This window comes from Phocoena sinus, chromosome 17 (assembly GCF_008692025.1).
Source record: "Phocoena sinus isolate mPhoSin1 chromosome 17, mPhoSin1.pri, whole genome shotgun sequence".
NCBI lineage: Eukaryota > Metazoa > Chordata > Mammalia > Artiodactyla > Phocoenidae > Phocoena > Phocoena sinus.
Genome location: NC_045779.1, coordinates 2,748,125 through 2,761,183, shown reverse-complemented (window position 1 = coordinate 2,761,183; position 13,059 = coordinate 2,748,125). Strand labels below are relative to the sequence as shown.

At 46.3% G+C, this 13,059-nt stretch overlaps 1 protein-coding gene across 1 annotated transcript; it reads left to right on the top strand.

The window, feature by feature from the left end:
- Positions 1 to 503: 503 nt before the first annotated feature.
- Positions 504 to 9,480, top strand: ALKAL1 (ALK and LTK ligand 1). Its single transcript, XM_032610547.1, has 5 exons — positions 504 to 683; positions 1,691 to 1,706; positions 6,726 to 6,779; positions 8,235 to 8,315; positions 9,416 to 9,480. The coding sequence occupies exons 1-5, from the start codon at positions 504 to 506 to the stop codon at positions 9,478 to 9,480; spliced, it is 396 nt and encodes a 131-aa protein (XP_032466438.1).
- Positions 9,481 to 13,059: the final 3,579 nt, after the last annotated feature.

Genomic DNA, 13,059 nt, shown 5'->3' with positions numbered 1-13,059 from the left:
TTTTCCCTGACGGATAGTTGATGGGGAGTCCCTGCCCCACGGTCGTTTCTATATCCTTCTTCCGCCAGCTCCGAGCTGGGGGCGGGGCGAGGGGCTGGGGGCGGGGCTCGAGCTCAGGGGACCCGCACCTTCCCTCCCAGCAGCTGCGTCTCCGCCGCCGCCGCGCGCCGCTACCGCGCCGCTCCCCTCGGTCCCGACCGCGAAGTTGGTTGTCTCGATCCCCGTGGGCTGGACGGGGCGGCGGGCAGAGCCGGCCTTGCGCGGGGAGCCCGGACACCCGCAGAGCCGAGGCGGGGCCGTCGGGGAGGCCGCGCGGACCTGTGAGCATCTGCGCGCTGGGCCTCGCCCAGGTCCCCGGGGCAGCCGCGCGTCCCCGCCCGTGTCCTCGTCCTGCGTCCCTCCCCGAGGCGCGCAGGTGTCGCCCGCCGTCCGTCTTCGGGGCGCGGACCCTCCGCCTCCGCCCGAGACCCGCCTGATCTCCCTCCGGCCGCTCCCGCGCGCCCATGCGACCGGCGAGGCCAAGCGCCTGGCTGCCCGCGCTGCTGCTGCTGGCGCTGCTCCTGTCGCCGCGCGGGACCCAGGGGAGGCCCGGGGGCCGCAGGGGCGCGCGCGTCGCGGGCGAGGAGCCAAAGCCCTGGCTGTCCCTCCCCGCGGCCTCCCGGAGCGCAGGTAAGCAGCCCCGCGCCCGCGGCCCCGTGCGCCGAGCCCAGGGCGGGAGGACTCGTGCGGCCGGGAGAGGCGCGCGCTCGGGGCGGCCTGGCTCGCGCACCGCGGGAACAGGCCGGCAGCGCTCGCCGCCGACGGCGGGCGCTCGGGGAAAGAGGCAATGAGCTGGTGAGACGTACCGCAGCCGGGACGTTAAGTATCCAGAAACCCATCTTGCGGAGGAACCGGCTCGATGTGCCTCTTCCCCGTGAGAGAGGCCGGGCCTCGGAAGCGGGGGCCCGGAGCCCGAGGACATGCGCTTCAGTCCCAGCGGCCGAGGCGGGGCGGACAGGTTAGCACCTGGCGGCGCCTCTTTCCGGGCCAGCCCGGGTTTGGGGATTGGGCCAGGGTCCTGGCGTCGCGCGCCGGGACGCCCCTTTGCGGCCCCCTGGAGCTGGCGCAGGGCCTGGGTAGCTGAGCAGGCTCCACTCGCCGCCGCGGCTCCCGGATCAGCTCTGCGCGCCCAGGTTCCTGGCGCTTCGCTAACCAACGAGTGGTGGGGATGAGAAAAGGGAGAAAAAGTAGCCGACACGAGGGGTCCTGAGACACCCCAAGGCGGCGAGGACGGCGGCCGAACGAGGAGTAAACGTGAGAAGCCCGGGGCGAAGCGGCCCGACGGGGCGGCGGGGTTGCGGCTCGCTTAGGGCAGGAAGGCCGGGGCGGGACAGGAGGAGGGAGCCGCTCAGACGCGCCTCTGCTGGGAGCCCGCGCACCTGCGGAGCGAGGACGCGCTGGCCGCCCAGCCCGGCAGCAGTAGGCGCCCCTCCCCGGGGCCCAATGGCTGAGGTCGCAGCCCAAGGCAGCCTTGCTGTCATCTCCTCGCTCTTCTGCCTCTTACTTCACTTTGAACAAAGCAGAGAGGGGTTTCTTAGGACCGTTTTTCTTTCATGATAGTTACGATATAAATATATACACATTCACTGCACAAATTTTCATCCAGTACTTGCTGCGTGCCAGTCACCATGCAGAGGCCGAGGCCACCCAGGGGAGCAGGCAGTCAGGTGTCTGCGCTCTGACGGCACGTTCTAGGTGGGGAGGCGGGGAGGCTGGCGCACAGGTAGACGCAAAGAGGAGGCCAGTGACGGGCTGAAGGGGAGGCAGGGGATGGAGAAGGTCCAGGAAGCTGAGACAGGAGGACCCAGGACCTCGTCCAGGGCTGGGCAGAGCTTTCCAGCGTGGTGGGGACACACAGGGCTTTCCCGGAGGGGAGCTGGGCAGGGACGGTGACCACCGCAGTGATGCAGTGACGGCCCCACACCCTTCGCATCCTCGGACTTGCAACTTCTTGGCCCCAACGTTTATCTCAGAATGGAATGTCACTTTGGAAAGTAAAAGAGTGGAAGAAAGTCTCCAACTACTGAACATTTGTGGTAACATTAATTCAGACCTGTGTCATTGATGTTTAACAGATCTTTTCTCTGTAAAAGGCTGAAGCTCTACCGAAGTGAGTTTCTAGGGAGAAAGAATATTTTATTAAAAGTTAAAATGTAAGTGGCAACAATCCGAAGTTTAAAAAAACAACACAGCCCAGCAGAGCGTGATCTGTGCACCACATCGGTTGCTTTCTCCAGCTGTTTGTGATGTAGTCTTTGGATGACGTGAGGAGGAAGGGTGACTCTTTACATCCGTATTTGAGTCTGTGAAAGTGAAGGGACACTCGGACATGGGTCAGGGACCAACAAGGACGTGAGCTGGCCCTATCCAGGTGGTCCTCACAGGCACACTCGGGTGTGGCGGGGTTCACAGCTCATTCAGGAGGAAACATCTCCCAGGCTCTGGAGGCTAAGGACTGTCATCCCTGCCAGGTACCTCGGGAATTCTGACCCCGTGATTCTGCGACATAGTAAACACCATCATCCGGGCCTTCGCATGCGCTCTGGGCTCTGAAACCCTTGCTGCACCTGCGGCTGCGGTGCCTCCCTTTTCTGTAGGTCAGCGGCTTCCCTAAACACTCCCGTGAGGCTCGAGGTGCAGGGATCGGTCCACGTAGGGGAAGCAGTAAGTGGGGAAGCCTCGGGTGAGAGGGTGACCAGCGAGGATGCCGTTAGAATTGGAGGGGGGCACTGGGAAGGAGGAGATGCGAGAGGTAGGTACCCATCACCCTCAGGATTCACCATCCCCGGCCCCCCTTCCTCCCCGCCCCATGCATTGTTCACGTATCACCCATCCATCAGTTCATCTAGCCACTCACAGCACACACCTGACGTGCTCTGATGGGCGTGGGAATACGAAGTTAACCAACATTATTGACTCGTGCTGAAGGAGCTCAGGTTAATGACCAAACCCCACTCCCCATGTCTCTACAATCTGATCCTTCCTTTTTACCGTCCTGCCCATCGCCCTGGTTCAAGCCTCAGGACAATGTCACACTGTCTCCCTAACTCGGGTAGCGCCCCCTGCTGGGCTGCCTCATTGGGCTAAGCATGGAAAGTGTGTGTTTTCATAACCTGTATCCCTTCTCCCCTCTGTTGTCTGACCATCACACCAGCGGAATGGAGCAAAGAATCGTTCCCAGAACTCTGCAAAAGAAAGGGAGCACTGCGGTACTCGTCACTGAAATGAAAACAGAGTCAGATGTCTGAGAAGTGGCAGCGGTGGGGCTGGAGAGGGGGGTTGGAGGAATTTGGGACAGAGAAGGAATTGGTGTGAAATTCGGGAGATGGAAGTATAAGGGGGACTTTTAGAAAGTTTTGATGGAAAAGCTTTGCCTTTTCAAGAGATGTCACTGAACATTTACATTCTTCTGCAGGCTTCATGGAATCAGATTTGTGTTGCTGGGTTGTTTTGGGTTTGTTTGTTTTTAATGTAAAGCCTTGCTGTCATGAGGCTTAAGGCAGGAATGTGAAGACCATTTTGGAGAGGTTCTTACAAACAATTACAAATGAATATTCTTTTTTTGAGATTAATACATCATTTTAATTGTATTTTTAAAATTTTTTAATTAAAAAAATTTTTTTTGCGGTATGCGGGCCTCTCACTGTCGTGGCCTCTCCCGTTGCGGAGCACAGGCTCCGGACGCGCAGGCTCAGCGGCCAGGGCTCACGGGCCCAGCCGCTCCGCGGCACGTGGGATCTTCCCGGACCGGGGCACGAACCCGTGTCCCCTGCATCGGCAGGCAGACTCTCAACCACTGCACCACCAGGGAAGCCCCTTTGCTCATTTTTAACAAGAAGTAGGTACAAGAGATAAGCTTGCCAACGTTATATACATAATATGCAAGTCTGTTCCTTTAAAAATATGTTATTGTAAACTTAAAATTGTTGAGGGTGGCAGATGGTAACTGGTTTGGTTAAATGAAAACTAGAAAATTTCATAAATTGGACGAATGAGATGATAGGTTATTCAAGTTGTTCCAGGATAATCATCAAGCATTACCTAGGGATCCTTTTATTTATTTATTTTAACTATTTATTTATTTATGGCTGCGTTGGGTCTTCGTTGTGGTGCATGGGCTTCTCATTGCAGTGGCTTCTCTTGTTGTGGAGCCCAGGCTCTAGACACGCGGGCTTCAGTAGTTGCAGCACGCGGGCTCTAGAACACAGGCTCAGTAGCTGTGGCACACGGACTTAGTTGCTCCGTGGCATGTGGGATCTTCCCAGACCAGGGCTCGAACCCGTGTCCCCTGCATTGGCAGGCGGATTCTTAACCACTGTGCCACCAGGGAAGTCCTGGGATCCTTTTATTTTTAACCCATGTGTACATGTAATCTATACCGTTGTCCTTAGATACCAGAGGGGTGAAGCCTACATTCTATTCTTGTGCCATCCAGCATGGTAGCCACTGGGTACCTATGAGTACTGAACACTTGCAGTGTGGCTGGTCCAAACTGAGGTGTGCTGTGAGTGTAAAATACACCTTGGATTTTGAAAACTTAGTATAAAAAATGTAGACTATCTTACTAGTAATTTAAAAATATTGATTACATATTGAAAGGATAATATTTTGGATATAATGGGTTAAATAAAGTATTAATTTAATTTTAATTTAATTAAAATTAATTTTAATTTTTCAACTTTTTTTTTACTTTTTAAAATGTGGCTACTAAAAATTTTTAATTACATATGTGGCTCCCATTTCTATAATGGAAGCCGATTGTTAAGACTGTTTTGCGTCAGAGCTCAATCGTCTAATTTTTTGTTGGGGGTAGTTCTCTCTTATTCAGTTCTTCATTTAATATTTTGTTGATCGAAAGTTATCACCAGGGCATCTAATCCCTAAATACAGATTCATTTTCAATTAACTAGTTGCTTATTGAAAAATGAAAACAGATTTACGTTGAAAAAAGTTGAAGTTGGACTTCTCTGGTGGTGCAGTGGTTAAGAATCCGCCTGCCAGTGCAGGGGACAAGGGTTGGAGCCCTGGTCCGGGAAGATCCCACATGCCACAGAGCAACAAAGCCCGTGTGCTACAACTACTGAGCCTGCGTTCTAGAGCCCACGAGCCACAACTACTGAGCCCGTGAGCCACAACTACTGAGCCCCCATGCCACAACTACTGAGCCTGCACTCCAGAGCCCATGCTCTGCAACAAGAGAAGCCACTGCACTGAGAAGCCCGTGCACTGCAACGAAGAGCAGCCCCTGCTCGCCACAGCTAGAGAAAGCCCGCGTGCAGCAACCGAGACCCAACGCAGCCAAAAATAAATTGATTAAAAAAAAAATGTTAATGAAAAGAGTATGCACTGAAAAATCTCTCTTCCCTCCCACCCTCAGAATCCTTGTCGCTGTTACCTCTCTGTAGACAATTGCCATTTTAGCTGAATACAAATAGGATGCTACAGAGCAGGCACTGGCCACCTTGCTCTATTTCAAACATTTTTAAAATATTTGGGGCTTGGTGGGCCATACAATCTCTGCAACAATGTCTTGCCCCTGCATCGTAGCCTGAAAGCAGGCGTAGGCCACACGTAAATAATGAGCATGGCTGTGGTCCAGTAAAACTTTATTTACAGTAACAGGCGTGGGGCAGGAGGAGTCCTGAGGGCAGTTTGCTAACCCCTCCACAGGCCAGCGCTGTTCGACACATGCACGATGACTTCTCTGTAAACCCTTTATCTCATCTCTGCATCTGCTCTCGCCCCTCCGTACCAGACATGATGATCTTTAAAAATGAAGCTCGATGGTATCACTCCCTTGCCTAAAAATCCTTGCCTTCTCCTCACCCTTAGACAAAGTTTATAAAGATGGTGAGCATCCTCCCTGTCACCCTGGCCAGGGCTGGACATACAGACTTGGAATCAGCTGCGTGAACAGCCACAAGCTCATGTGTTTAGTGCTTGTCATTATAGTCTACTTGTAAGGATATTAAAACTATTTTATTGAGGCAAAATTGACGTACAACATTACCTTGGTTTCAGGCGTACAACATAATGATTCGACATTTGTATACGTTGTAAAATGATCACCACGAGAAGTCTGGTTACCATCCGTCACCGTACAGTTAACTTTCAGGGTTTACTCTTGGCACCGTTCTAATGTGCTCCACAGTATCACTGACCATATCCTCATGCTGTCCATCGCACCCCCATGACTTATTTATTTTATAACCAGAGGTCGGTACCTCTTGACCTCCTTCGTCACCTATTCTGCTTCCTCCCCAGTGCCCCTCCCCTCCGGCAACTACTGTTCTGTTCTCTGTTTCTGTGAACCTAGTTTTGTTTGTTCATTTGTTTTGTTTTTTAGAGTCCACGTGGAAGTGGAATCATATAGTATTTGTCTTTCCTGTCTGATTTATTTCACTTAACGTGATTCCCTCTAGGTCCATCCATGTTGTCACAAATGGCAGGGTATCATTCTTTCTTAGGGCTGAGTGCTATTCTGTTGTATACATATATACCCCATTCATTCATCCATCAGTGAACAGTGAACAAGCACTTAGGTTGCTTCCGTATCCTGGCTGTTGTAAATAATGCTGCAGTGAACCCCCGGGGTGCAGATATCCTTCTGAGTTAGTGTTTATAAGGAGATTTTGTAATGATGGAAATGCATTCAAGAAATTCTAAAGTTTTCTTTTTCTTTTCAGAAATATTCCCAAGAGATTTGAACTTAAAAGACAAATTCATAAAGCATTTCACAGGTAGGCATGAACTTTATCAGTGATTCAATTAAATGAAGAGATTGTAGCACATTACTCCATGAGGCATTGAGGACATGAAAATAAATGTCTGTTAGAGGCTCACAGTCCTGTCAGGGAGGAAGGCAAAGGCTACTAGCTTGTTTTAATGGTGATGGGAACCAGATCTGGGTGAATGATAGAAGTGTAAACAGAATTTTAGGGAGACACAGGAAGTGGATGGTTTTGCCGAGAACTACCAGAAAAGGCTGTCGTGGACACGATATATAAGCTGGGCTCTAAGGATGAATAGGGTTTTCCCGGATGAGAGAGGCATCCTGGTCAGAGGCAATCCTTTGGACACACGGTGTGGTTTGGGGCAGGACCGGGCGGCCAGTCTAGGCAACGGTGTGTGTGGCCACTGGGCAGAGCGTGGCTGGAAGGCGGGTGGAGTCGTACTGCGATGAGTCCTCCGTGGTGTGCTAGGGATTTAGCTGTGCTCCCGGCCGGCGACACAGAGGAAGTGTTTCTCACAGGGCAGGGCAGATTCCCTTCATATGTCACATGGTAAGCACCGGTGGCTTTCTCTCCCACGACACTCCTTGGTTCTTCGAATCAACTTGGTGAATCATTACATCTTGTGTCCCATGTTCTAGCAAATCACTTAATTCGAAGCGTGCACCCTGACCTTTACTCTGTTCCTAGTCATTCCCCTGCCTTTCCCTGTTTTACATCTCAGGCCAATAAGCTGGGAAAGATGTGGGTTCCCCCTTGACCAAAGCCCAGGGCCACCTTGTTAATTAACTTTCGAACGAGGGGCTGAAGGCCCTCCTGAGGCACCGGGAAGTGTAAGAAATTTCCTGATGTTTCTAGAACCCTGGTAGTGGCACTGTGGGCTCCCCTACTTCTACCACTTCCATAAAAAGCAGACTCCAGATGCAGGGATGAATTTTGGTGAGCACTGTCTTGGGTTTGTGGGGAAAATAAGGGAAGTCTCAAGACCCTGTCCACCTTACAGTGGTCCTTGACACAAATCACTCTAAGTAGAAAATGGAATAAATGTCTCTGCATATAAACATTCACTCCTATTAAATAAAAAACTGAAGAACAGAAAGTGGAAACCGTGGATATTTATTTTTTCTTCTTTCACATCCCCTTGATTTGCTCTCTGCAGATTTTTTGTTTTTCTGTCTAGAGCTTTTCCCTCTTACTTATTCTGAGGAGTTCTCCTGAAATCGACTTATGTTCCATTATGTGAGATGTTGAGAATGTGGAGTGAATTTCGATCGTTTTTCACAGATTACACCTCACTGCCTGCCCCAGAGTCTGGGGGAGCAGACGTGCCCCCAGGCAAGGTCTTTTAAGGGCGTGGAAAGATGTAAACCAGTTATATTTATTATCTCTATCCATAAAGCGCTGGCAGATTTGATTGGAAAACACACCTATGTGTATGGTAAGCATTCTTTTCCTGTCCAATAGGGCCGGTCACGTTTTCAGTCGAGTGTAGCAAACATTTCCACAGGCTCTACCACAACACCAGGGATTGCTCAACACCAGCTTGTAAGTAACTTGGGTCATTTTTGTCCTTTTTAAAAAATCTTTATCCAACAGTAAATGCACGTGATTTTAAACTTCAGCTGTCTGTGAGTGGGAAATAATAGACTAAACATTGTATGACTTGCTGTTTATAATATTGACGGTGCTTAAATTTAAGGTGTGTGCGTTCTGTTGACACCGTGAGGAATGAAACCACATTCTAATTGGGACTATTTCAGACAGATCTGAAAATAGCCAGATTTCCTTAAGGACCACAATGTCTCTCAGGATTTATCATTTGATAAATGATAAACCTTTTATCATTTATCAAATTCCTTGGCATAAAGAAGGCACTCTCTTATATAAATGGAAAAAAAAAAGATGACCATGAAGTGTAAGTCAAAATTTCCCCCTAAGCTTTTACAAGTAGTTTCATATCGCATCATTTCTATGCTGAGTGATAGACTTTTCTGAATAACGGTAGCGTGCGTTTTAAAGGTTACCTAAAGAATTCTTTGGGATTCTGAAGTTACTGAACTAAATAGCAATTCCAAACATTATATTTAAATGCTCCCCTTTAAACTGCCCAAATCATCATTAAGTGTGGTAACTCAGTTGGCTAATTTTAAATTCCTTTCTAAATCTAAACTTTCTTTTTAAAGAAAATGAACTTTAAACGTTTTGTATTTTTTTAAACTAAATTGGTCATCTTGAGGGATATTTAATTTTACTTGGGATGTTCAGTCAGAGTTGTTATGATTTTTTCAAAAACTACTTGTGTTTGATGACTAGAGAAAATGAACCTTCTTGGCATCTAGGCAGAATGATTAAGTGGTAGCACAGCATATGGTGGAGAAACTCTGGGCTTTGGAATGAAACTGCTTTCTAGCTATGAGACTCTTAACATTTTGAGGCTGTTTTCTCATCTCTAAAGTGAAGATGACAGTAACATCTTAGCTGCTTACATCATCAGGAATGAGAAAATCCAGGTTAAGTACTTGCTATATTAGATGTTTATTAAATTATGGCTAGCATTATTAAGAATTAGCGACAATAACTTAACATGGTTTTCCCCACATTTGTAGTAACCATGTACACAATTTACTTTTAAATGTTTCTCCTAGATTACAAAAGATGTGCTCGATTGCTCAAAAGATTAGCAGTGAGTCCTCTGTGCTCACAGGCATAGAAGACCTACGTGTGAGTATGTATTTATTAATTTTTCTGATTCTGTTTAACAGCCTGACTCTCTTAAGAAATTCTGAACAATTTAAAAAGCCCAGGAAGCTGATTTTAGCACCACCAAATAAATTTAACCTGTGGATTTTCCACTTAGTGTTAAAGCTTGGTCTAAATGGTTTATTGAATTAATAAAAAAAGTCCTCAACAGTGATTGAATTAATAGAAACAGCTTTTTGGCAGCCTTACGAGTCCTCGGTGATTTTTTAAAACATTTCAACATTTGATGTTATGTCATTATTGTGCAGAAACCGTATGCATATACACGTTAGATGAACAAAACTATTTAAAGGTCTACCTTTTTTTTAACTGGTCAAAGTATAATAAAAGTAGATATAATAAAAGTAGGGCCCTAAAGTTTTGATTTATGCTATATAGGCTATAATAAGAGAGGAAGTATTAGAAGAATAGAAGAAAAAGCAAACAATCAAACATATAGTGAACGTGTAAGCATTTTGCCAGAGTGAAATTAAGTCAGAATTTTCATTCTGGCTAAATGACCCTTGGAACCCTAGAGCAATAAAGTATTTGTATGACCTAGATAAATCAAAAGCAAATTCTCACATTTATTTACAAAAGTAGAGTCTATACAAAAAGACTGAAGGGTGTTCATTTCTTTGCAAATATCTTTCTAATCAGGGGTTCTTTCTGGTGTAGTACAGAGTCAATATTTGGGGGCTGGGAGGGGGGAAGGGGGGTGTCGTCAGGGTTCCAGTACCCCGGACAAGTCCCTTTTAAAGTTCCTCAGCTTTCTAGGGTGGAAATCAAAGTCTGGAGAACCTGTAGTCTGGAAGTATCTGTGAATATCTCGATCTGGCCAATGTAACTTAATTTATCCCAATAACCGCATGGGGATGTGAGAGGATCTGATAGGTTTGCTGGGACAATTACTGAGACAATTCCGGCCTATTGTTGATGTTGCTTTTCTTATTCTTATTGAAAAAGCAATTATAAATTCATAATAATAATTGGCACTCAATTCTGCATATTTAAATTTGCTGAACTAAAAATTTTCCCTTTTTTTTTAGATTAAGAAAATCAGTTAGATCATTTCAGTGTTCAGTGGCAAGATATTCAAATCAGTTACTTTCATCCCATCTCAAACCTTTTGAATAATGCAAAACATGAATAAATCAAGAAAACTCATTAGGTTCTTGAAGTGACCCAAGTCAAGCCATGTTTAAAAAGGAAATCAATCAATCAAGCCACGTTTATCTTGTTCTTTGTTTTGATATATTTTATCCGAATGAGGAAATGTACATAAAGTCCAAAAAGCAACCTAATAAGTGGAAAACTTCTCGAAAAAACAAGTACTGTATTATAATTTAAAATATCTTACGCAAACTTACATTCTCCTGGGACAAGGTTCGTAGAGGACGGACCTGATAAACAGGCCCCTTTAAAATTGCAGAGTTTGGAGATTTAGTGAGTGTTATTCCAGAGGCGTCATCTCTGATAGTATCTGTTTCCAAGTATTTAACAAGGAATTCGAGTATTACAGATGAATAAATTTTAGGAATATTTTTGAGTTATTTAGGTGATGTCAAGTTCACTTTTTGGCTTATGCAGATATCTTAAAACTTTAACGGTGGAAGTCATCATTTAAACTTTCTAAAAGTACCGATCAATCCCCTCCCCATACACATTCATCTACATTCTCAGGATTTGACTGTAAATTAAAAGCCCACAGATTCTTTAAACAAAATAAAATAAAATATAACTATATTAAAACTATGCATATGTTTAAATATGTTAAAAACCAGGTCATAAGTGACATTTTTCTTCTTCCCTCCCACAGGTATTTCTTAAGAACGTAAATCTAATTCGAAGGAAAAATAGTACCTGGAATCGTACTAACTGTAAAAAAGAGATAAACTTCTAATTTTATGGTGTATTAAGACGAGTAAAATAAGAGACTTCTCAGAAATAACTGGTGAGCTGTGTCCTAGCATAGGAGGCGATCTTCCTTGGTTTATTTTGGTGTATATAGTAATTTGAAATTTTTTAATACAAAGCTTAATTCACATATTGCAAATAGAATATTAAAATTTATGCTATTCTACTTTATTTTTGCTATATATATTATTTTCTTGTATGGTTAACATTCCATAGATGTATGGATTATATATTTAATTATGTAAATTATGTCTGAGCATGCCAAAGAGAAATGATATTTTCGATATGATTTTTTGTAACATGTTTGTTGAATAATCATGTACAAGGTCCCCTTTTATAATTCTAATTTAATAATATTTAATACATTTATTCAGAATTTGTTACTTTTATTTGCATTCATCTGAAAGGTGAATTTTGTTCAAACTGAAATATGAAAAATCTGTGTTTTTTTGAATTAAAGACATTTGTAGCAGAGCTCATACTATTGAAATAAGATTACCATATACGTATACATGTGTAAATATTCATTTTCTGAACTGATAGCTGAGATCCTGAGACCATTTATGTCTTTTTGAACTTGGAGCATATGGTATTGCTGCCTTAAATAAGAAGAAGTCCAAATGAACTTGGTGGGGAGAAGAATGTGTGGGCACCCGGGAGCTCTGTTTAGAAAATCACAACACGCCTGAGGCATTTAATCAGTTTCATTTAAAAACAATGATGTAAAAATGAGAAACCTAAACAAAATAATAGGAAGCCCCACCCTTTTAGAGGTCCTCGTGCATGACCCCGTGCAGGCTAAGAACTGCCGACTTAACTGACGTGAGCCCGGAGATCTACGGATAGTGTGAGATGCAGAAAAGGCCTCAGACAGCCCCCGGGAGCAGCCTTTGGAGGATGGAAATGCCGCTGATGCTATGGCCGTGGTGAGTTTGGGGGAAGAGGTCCAGGGTGGTGACTGGGGGGTGGACGGGGACGAGGCGTTCAGGCCAGGAGTCCGATGCCTGCGGGCGAAGCTCCAGCGCCCGGGCGCCCGGCGGAGGTGAGGGCAGAGGCTGGGAGGGGAGGGCAGGTCCAGGGAGATCTTTGTAAGATACCAGATGCTTGGGGCTGTTTAAATATCGGTGAGAGAAGCACAAGATCAGGAGCCCCGGCTTCAGAGGAGGTGGGAGGGGGTGGAATCCGGAGCAAAAGAGGAAAAATTGAGGCTCATCGTAGACATTTGAATAAACGAAGTTAACATTATTTGCCGTGTGCATTATGGGGGACCACGTGTTGAATAGGTGAATTGTTAATGGCTGCATGACCTTGGGGAGTCCCCAGGCCCTGGGACTCCATCCTCTCGTCTGTGTGGGGTGGAGAGAAACAGATCGCTGAGAGTCAAGTGCTCGGAGAGCTGCCTGCAGCCCAGGAGTCCGCGTGTAGTTAAAGACCGAGATCCCCGAGCCGGCCGGCTACACCGTCACCTGCCGTTAAGGTCAGAGAGAGGAAAGGACACCCCCCGATAGAATTGAAGTGGAGTCTTGTTAAGGGGACTTTTGAGTTCCTTAATTATCTGTCCCCAACCCAACCTAAAACCAGCCTCTCTCCCGACTTCTAACACTGCAGGTTTGCTTTGTTTCTTTCTGGACTT